At 47.4% G+C, this 8,503-nt stretch overlaps 1 protein-coding gene across 1 annotated transcript; it reads right to left on the reverse strand.

Annotated features, from left to right (window-relative positions):
* Positions 1-1,389: 1,389 nt before the first annotated feature.
* Positions 1,390-2,647, reverse strand: LOC144158787 (uncharacterized). The gene has a single exon (XM_077689924.1). The coding sequence runs from the start codon at positions 2,539-2,541 to the stop codon at positions 1,789-1,791; it is 753 nt and encodes a 250-aa protein (XP_077546050.1). The 5' UTR covers positions 2,542-2,647; the 3' UTR covers positions 1,390-1,788.
* Positions 2,648-8,503: the final 5,856 nt, after the last annotated feature.

Below are 8,503 nucleotides of genomic sequence, written 5' to 3' on the forward strand. Positions count from 1 at the left end.
TCGCGCTGGAAATCTTATATTATTGGTGAAACCTTACGCATCCTGTAAGGATAAGAACTCTGTTGCTCCTGGCGATGAAAACCATAACTCTAAGTTCATATCTACCAACAAGTACAGAATACGATCATTAGTGAATGCGTAATACAGGAGCGCTTCCATAATTTAAAAAAAAATGGTTTATTTGCCCGCTGGGAGATCGGTACACCACACTAAAAATATCTTTCACTTTCAACTGTTAGTATTTCGAAATATGCAGATGATAAAGTAAACGTTGTAATCCGTACAGCAGTTTTTGTGTTACGAATTTGCTAGGACACTACTCTACCTCGACGACCAAGCCTATTAAGAAAAAATGCGTGCGACCACTGAGCACGGAATTCTGAGATTCCTCACAATACCATGTTTCGGTGAGCATTATGACATCAGAGAAAAATTCTAAGGAATGAAAGAATATTTGCAAGTCATCAAACTTGTTACTAGGGGAACGTAAATTTACGCGGAAAATACCTAACGTATGTACATCAGCAAAGCTTCTAAGGGCTAAAAGTTGCTAATACCATAGCTCGTGACAGACCATGACATTGATTCACTCACTACGGCATTTTAGCCAGGTCTTCTGTGTTGACGAGTTTCAATGCTCTCCCTCCATAGTCTTTGCACGCAAAGATGTTAACACACCGTACCCACTCAAAGTTTTACTTGACTTCTCGTTTTCTGTTGATGGCTTACCCGAGCAGTTGCTTTCGTTGGGCAGAAGTGCTCATTAACGTAAATTACAACATCCTTCCGAGCGAATATGAACCCCAACTTTCATCCCATGCGCAGGGCCCCGCGCAGCTAAGCCCACGAACGGATAGGCGGTAATCCCTCTGAGGTGTCCTACACTGATGCGGCGACCAACACCGACAGCAAAACGACGGTAGCTGTGGCAATACCCGGAAGCCATTTAATTTTAATCCCATTCATCCAAAGGGCATCCCATTGAGACGCTATATAACTCGACTTTGCCTTATCCCGCTTTTATACCTTCAGCAAAGTCAGTATTGCTGATTCAATAGCTGCCTGCCACAATTTACTCTCAGGCCGCGTGGTACCAAAGGCACCCCGAGTAATTCACCGCTACCGTAGAAGTGACCAAGTGAATATCGTAGGGATGTCGTGTCGCCTATGTCACTGTAACAGGCTACAACTCCGCATATCAATGGGCTCGCGAACTGACCCACCGATTCCCTGTGATCACTGCAGCTCCGTCACTACTGCTCAGGTACCAAAACATTACTAACTTTTACCGGACCACTAGGAAAACATTCCCAGATTCTCACCCACATTCAGCAAAAATCTTAAAATCCCACTGAGCAAATTACAGAGAGCCACGTAAGTACACCCTGTCAGAATGCATTTATTTTTCCAATAGAGTACACTGCTCTGTGCTAATACAGTCAATTAGATGACCAAAATTTGCTGCTGGAGCACATACAATCCATCTCTACTTTATCTCTCAATACGTTTCTTTCCGGCGTTGTTGGATACACTGTTGACCAGTTGTCGACTTGAGGTTCAGACTCTTCTGGTGACACGGAGGATGACGACGAAAGCAACACATCGATCCCGGACTATGGATCCACTCTAACTTTCCAGCTTTTTAAAATGTTATCTCATTTTCTCGGTTTGGAACCATGTAGCAGTCTCTATCTTCGTCCCAGATTCATTCTAGGGGCGGGCACCTTCCACTTCATCCGGGATGCTTGCAATCTAACACGCTTGAAGCAATGTACCAATGTACGTTATCTAGTTCGCACAAGTACTCGAAACTTCATCCGAGTAGTCAGCGCAGTCGCGATAACCATCACATGTCCAGTTACGCGGTATGCAGTTTCCAGTCCTGCAAGCAAACTCGCCTTCCGTGCACGTCTGATCCACGCAGTTACGTTCATCTGAACCGCCAAGGCAATCCTCTTTTCTGTTGCATAGCCAACTTACGGGGGCACATATAGCGAAATCATCACGTAGCTGGCAGACAAATTTCTTTAAAGGACAGTTGCTCGTATCCTTCGAGCAAACAGCCGGGACTTCGTCCGAGCCATCAGCGCATTCAACTTCACCATCGCATGTCCAGTTGCGCTGTATACACGAGCCATTCTTGCAAGCAAACTGGTCTTCCGTGCACGTAAGACTCCCGCAGTTACGTTCGTCTAACCCGCCCAGGCAATCGCTTTTTCCGTCGCATAGCCAGCTTACGGGGGCACATATGCCGAAATCATTAAGCAGCGGGCAGAAAAACGTTTTTGGAGAGCAGTTGGTGGTGCTATTCTGGCACATAACCGCGTTTTCATCCGAGCCATCCGTGCAGTCGCGGTCACCGTTGCATCGCCGTTCGGTTGGGATGCACTCGTTGGACGTTACGCACTTGAACTGATCCGACGAGCAAGAATTGCGCGCACTTACTGTCCCCAGCAGCGCAGAGGCCGACGCAGCATGGATGACCAACGCCAGAAAGACCGTCATGACCAAGAAGCGCGAGAAGGAGCTCGAACAGTTCATGTTTGCCAGAGAACAGCTGCAGCACGTTCGATAACTTGATCCGCAGGTTTGCAGCTCACGATCGACAACTCACTTGTTTCGAGAACGGCAGTGCTTCCAGCCTTGCTCCACTGTGGGCCGAGGAATGCCGACGATCACAGGGATGAAGCTTTTATATCCTCACCCCCACTGAGAAGTATATTGAAACAACAGGAAATTCGTTATTTTTGTAGCTGGCGCGACGGAAAGGGTAATAGAGTGTTTTCTTGGGAAGTGCGCTAAGACGTGTGACGGGTCACAGGAAATATGGCGGAACAAACCAAGGCCAGTCATATGACCGGGCGTGCGCAAATTGCTCCCATGCCGCAGGAAATGCCAAGGACCTGAGCAACGCCGATAAGCGGCTGATCGAGGCACAAAGGTTAAAGTCCTCGCTTGTTTTGGTCGGGCCCTTCCCGTTCGATCGGTTTCGCACGAACCAAGGTCCTTTAGCTGTTGCCATAAATGGATGAAGACTCGTTGCGGTCCACGGGAAGAGAAATGAGCAGACAGAGGCATGCAATTTTTCTTCGCGCTCCTGACATCCGCTATGGTGTGCATTTCTTCACTTTTCTTTGGACAACAAATTATTGCCCTTATCGGGCACGTTTGAAGGCCTGCAGCAGACAGGCCGCAACCTACGGAGATGGTGAGTAGCGCGCGCGTTCGCTTGTGAGCAGTTGTACTTACCCCTAGAAAAAGCTGCAACAATATGCTTTTCAGTGCAGAGCACTTTAGGGGCTTGCCGTGTCGTCGTAGCTGGCTCGCTGGACCCACGTAGAGCCGCACGGCGTTCCGTTGTCATGGCGTAACCCAGAGGCTTCGAAAGCCAAGCGGTTTATATAGTTCGAAACTTCGAAACTCGTGAACCGCTGACGGTTGTCATACATCTCCCCGTTGTTTAGCGCAAAAAAAAAAACTATAGGTACATTTCAGGCATAGTATAAATAATTACCTGGCAGCGCCAGCGTTTATTTATTTAGGAACGCTCGTTAGGTTAGTTCTTACGATAGTAAGTGAAAAAATTGACTGGCGATTACGATACTCCCTAATGCGATATTTGGGCGCAGCATCAGTGCTCTTAGGCAGCACTCACTCGTGGGTTCTCTGGACGGCAGCGATGATGAGCCTCTGCGTCGGCGTCGCGAATTGGGTCTTAGGAAGGGACCGCGACCCGCGAGTTAGGCAGGGAAGGCACACCATAATCCCAAGCACGCCGCCTCACGTTTTCGCCACCGTCGCACGGACGAGCGCCTCGTGCGGGCACAGCATACTGACCCGCCCCCCCCCCACCTCACACTTTCGGAGAGTGCTGGCGCCGCCACGGCGAACCGCCCTCCCCTCAAAATTTTGCGACTCTCCTCCTTCCCTTTCTTTTACCACTCGGTCTTGTCATCGTTCACTCGGTTATGAAGGCGACGCGGCTTAGCCCAGCGACAGGCGCCAAAGGGCTGCGCCCTGAAAACGTGGCAGTGCAAAGCCGGCACAGGCGGGAGGAAAAGCAAGCATAAAAAGAACGTAACTGCCGCTGGCGCAGTTCCGGGCAGGGGGCGCCTGGGCACTGCGAAGGCGGGAAATTTGAATCACATTGAGTGGTAGCCGTCAGCGGATAATGGCGCTACAGCCCATTATGGCGAATCACTGCTCTGCACTTCCAACAGCTTTCACATTGAGTGGAACGGCTTTAATTTTTATATGCCAGTGTGGAACCCTTAACTGCAATTATGTCTCAGATGATTTAATAAGGGACGTTTTGTGGATGTTTGTGTTTGTTTCTAATTTTATTTTTTCTGATTATATTTTTCTTATTTTATTTTGGAACCCAGTAAGCACACAACTAATTGCTCATATGGTGTGGTAGAAAGTTAATGAGTGTATGTTTATAGTATGTTTAATGTTCCAAAACTGATAAATAAATTAAAGTATTAATTTAGAAAATAAATATGTACAACATGTAAATAGAACAGTCTTATATTAGGATAAAGATATTTCAATACATAGCAACAATTTATAGTTATATATTCTTATATCAAGCGTGGTCGTATTTGCTCTACGAGAATAAAACAATTGTTCAAAGTAGTTTCAGTGCCAGTCGCGCAATTCCTTTCCTTCAAACACAAGCTTCGAAGAGCAGCCGATCCAGCCTCAAGCAGAAAAGATCATAGGCGTCTGGTGTCAAGGTATACGGGACGCCTACAAAGCCGTGGGGCCTGTACACGTTACCACCAACGCCACCAGTGACATCTTGTGCAATCATCTCACCTTCAACGGGCTCTGCGCAAGGCTATTCAACCACCTTCTGCGCCTATAGTAGAGCCGGTATCTACATCCGTACGGAATGGTGACCACCGACAGAAACCAAGTTGGTCATAGCGCTGAGGGTGAGCGAATGCAGTAGGATGTGAAACAAACTGTATTAATCCCATGGTGTGGCGGTTGTAGCCGTTTCTCTGGTTCTTGGTGGAGCTCATCCCACGTACACCTGGTACCTGACTTCCATTTACGCCCGGGAAACCAGATTTTTCTGCTCCTCCTGCTGGGAGCTGTCTAGAGCACCCTTCTGCTACTCAACCGTGGACGAAAGTTTTGAGTGGTGGAATGGGGTCTTTCTGCATTCCAATGTCATGTCATCCAAAGAGGCTAAGTCACACGTTTCTTAATATTAAGTTACAACGTGGGGTAGATGCTTGTTCCGTGGAAATAAAGCTTTCATATGCATGAGGTGTCAAGTGAGACTGGGGTAGGGGAGGGCGAGTGTACCACTTGAAAGGCGGTAATGATGGAATGGCGTGGTAGGGTGTGGTGATAGCTTGTAGCGCCTGGTTCGGGCTGCTGCCCTCTTTAGGGAATACACGTGGCATGCGCGCTCGGGGAGCGACGTGAACTGCGTCATTCCCCTTCAAAGAATCTTGTCCGTGGGTCCAGAGGACGTTACTCTCTGGAAGCAGGTGAATCGTCTAGGAGATCTAGATTGCGGGTTGGGATATCTTGCCTTGAATGATGACGGCAGGCGGTTTGAGAGTCGATGATTACTCTGACGGATTCCGTGCTTGTAGATTCTGCTATGGACATTGCAATATTTTCGACTGTTGCGACGTTCCATTTGGGCATAGCGAGGTAGCTGAACAGTTCTCCCGATGAACTAACGGGAGTTAACGACAGCTAGGCTTTGTGGTGGCTGTAATAGAGTCGAGTCCGCTTATAACTATACCGTTTATAACAATATATCGGATATAACGATGAACAGCTATGGCACCGTCACGTTTTCTATTCTTTCTATGGCAAAATAAACCGCTTATTACAATGCTCAAGTGCCACGTTATCGGATATAACGATTGAATACGGTTATAATGTGCACCAGAAGTGCAATAGTGATGACTCTGATGACACGGTTGCGTAGCGTACTCAGGCAGTGTCTTCGTAGGAGGCCCAATGCGTGGCACAGTCCCTAGGGGACCTTGTTTCCGTCAAGGACATTTACCTCAGCTAGGTTCTCCTACAGATGCACCTACAGATGCTCTTGGAAAAGATTTGCGCTAGCTTCACACGCGGCAAACAAAGCTAACCGACTGTGGCTTCTTTTCCGCAAATTAGTAGTAGTACGACCTTGCTGACACGCGAATAAAATGTTTTGAGCTCTGGTCCGTCTTCTTATTTTGCAACCCGCTTATAACAATTATCGGTTATAACGATGGGATTTCCTGGCACTTGGATATTGTTTGGGTGGACTCTGGCGTCAGTGACACGTGTGTCGCGTCTTCTAGGATATTCAGTGAGGAGGCTTTGACTCTCTTCGTGTAGCAACCTTTTGCTGCAGCTTGTATGCATGTTAAGTTGTGCTGGAGATATGGTCAGTTGCATTCTGTGGGAATTCGTGGTAAAGTGTTGTGGCTGTGGATGGGGTTGCCGTGCGCGTGTATCACGGGGCCGCCGGTGGTGTTTAGCTTTACACGTTCGAGTTTGCTGGCTTGATGGGCATCAACGAGTCCACTTCTATTATTTAGAACATGTATTTGGAGGCGTTTGCGTGGAGGTGTGAACTGGGAGTTGTAAGGCCAGCTTGTTACACAGTTTGATAGACCTTTCATGTGCGGACACAGTGGCTCAAAAAGCTTTGAGGTAGAGTTAATGCGCGAAACCTGGAGCTTAGACGGAAAGGTCATTTGGTGATGGCATTCGTAACTTCGCAGAGTCCTATGTTTCACGCCGCTTCACCAGATGGCTGTACCAACGACTGTCCGACGCACGGTCGTTCATAGGCACCAAGAGCATGCGTGTTAAGCAATCCTATTTTGGCGATTCGCCGAATTTACTACGTACCTATTTGAAGCACGTGTGAACTCACCCATATTTTTATAACAGCTGCGAGAGTGCGCGTGGCCTAAGAAGATCTAGGCGAACGCGGAAGCTCCGCTACACATGAGGCAATGCTGGAGGCTTCGACAATGTCGCTTTATCTTTGGCAGCTTCGTGTATGAACTTACCCAATTTGCAGTCATTCATGACTAGATGCCAGAGCTTTAGGCACAAAAAATCACGGTTTTAAGCTCCTGTATTAGGCACTGCCAAGTGTCAGTTTGGCGTATATAGGCATAAAAACTCCAGTCAGGCATATATAGATCCAATTCATCTTTGCTTCAGCAGCGTATTTTAGGACAACTGTTTTACTAACAATTGAAACAGCGGACACATCTAGTGCTATGGGAAAGTAATTTTCTTTTGTTCCCAAAAATGGGCCATACACGGGTCACCATTTCGAGAGATTTACGCGAAAGTTGGGTGATTCGGCACTAAATTTACGGCTTAAAACCCAACCAAATCCAGCCGTGACAGTGTTTACCCCCATGAAGCTGTATGTCCTTTACGTCGATATTTTTCGTCAAAAAAATTATCAACCAGTCTAAATGGCAATGCATTTCATGTTAGACGGAACGCCATCGGTCCCAATAAGAAAGCTTTCGCTTCAAAAAGAACAGGCAACGTCCACTTACCGTAGAGTTCCGAAAGAACGCCCACCCAAAGTACGGAGATGCCAAGTGAGAAATACGGCATGGGCGATTTTTCGGGTCAGGTGCGAAAAATAAAAAAAGTGGCCGCACCGCCAACCAAAAGCGCGGAGATATCAAGAACAAATTCCAGATGGGCGATCTTTCGGCATAGGTGCAGAAAGGACAAATAAGTGACCACCTAAACACATGAATAGATGATTCGCGTTTACTTTGTTCACACATCGGTGCTAAAGCCATGAATTCTAGGGGTGGACGATCTTTGGAGTCTTTTAGCAAATTGAATATTTCACTCCTAAATGGGGGGGGGGGGCAGTTGTTTTGGGGGTGGACGTTCGCTCGGAACTTTAAGGTAAGTTGGTGGAGCGTACTTGTACTCTGCAACGCTGAATGTTCTAATTCCGCCTGGAATATCAATGTTTGCCGCACAGGACCTTCGGAAGTTCTTTTAGCACAAAGTGTCCAATAAATTCATGTGATATGCCCGAGAGAGATATATAAATTGAAATGGCTGTAGGTCCTTTGGGAATGGCGGCGGACCTGTCCCGTACATTTGAAATCAGCTTAGCCTTCTGATTTAGAGAAGTGCCCAAGTTTTCCGGTGCTGAATTCTTTCTGCTCAGAATGCGAAATAAACACACGAATGTGGTATGTTGCCCTGAAGTGTAGCTTGGTATAGCATAGCGTGGGCTGAGACGCTCTTGTCTACGTCAAAGCTGTGGATAATCCACAAGTGTTTGTTCTACAAGCCTCGTGTTTCCACGACGTATTAACAGGCTCTGTGGAAGAGGCCCTATCCGTCACTGCCCCTTGACAACAACACCAATGCATCGCATGGATAGCGCAGTAAAGTAACAGAACTCCTGGTTAAATTTCAGTCATCTCGTCCTCGAGAAGGATGCCCAGCAAAGCTGCTGAGAATCAAACCACTCAGTAGC

This window comes from Haemaphysalis longicornis, unplaced genomic scaffold (assembly GCF_048455015.1).
Source record: "Haemaphysalis longicornis isolate Haplotype H1 unplaced genomic scaffold, Haemaphysalis longicornis Haplotype H1 scaffold_10, whole genome shotgun sequence".
NCBI classification, from domain to species: domain Eukaryota; kingdom Metazoa; phylum Arthropoda; class Arachnida; order Ixodida; family Ixodidae; genus Haemaphysalis; species Haemaphysalis longicornis.

What these genes read in the sequence shown, in the direction of transcription:
- LOC144158787 (XM_077689924.1), bottom strand. Translation starts at nt 2,541, where the DNA reads ATGAACTGTTCGAGCTCCTTCTCGCGCTTCTTGGTCATGACGGTCTTT.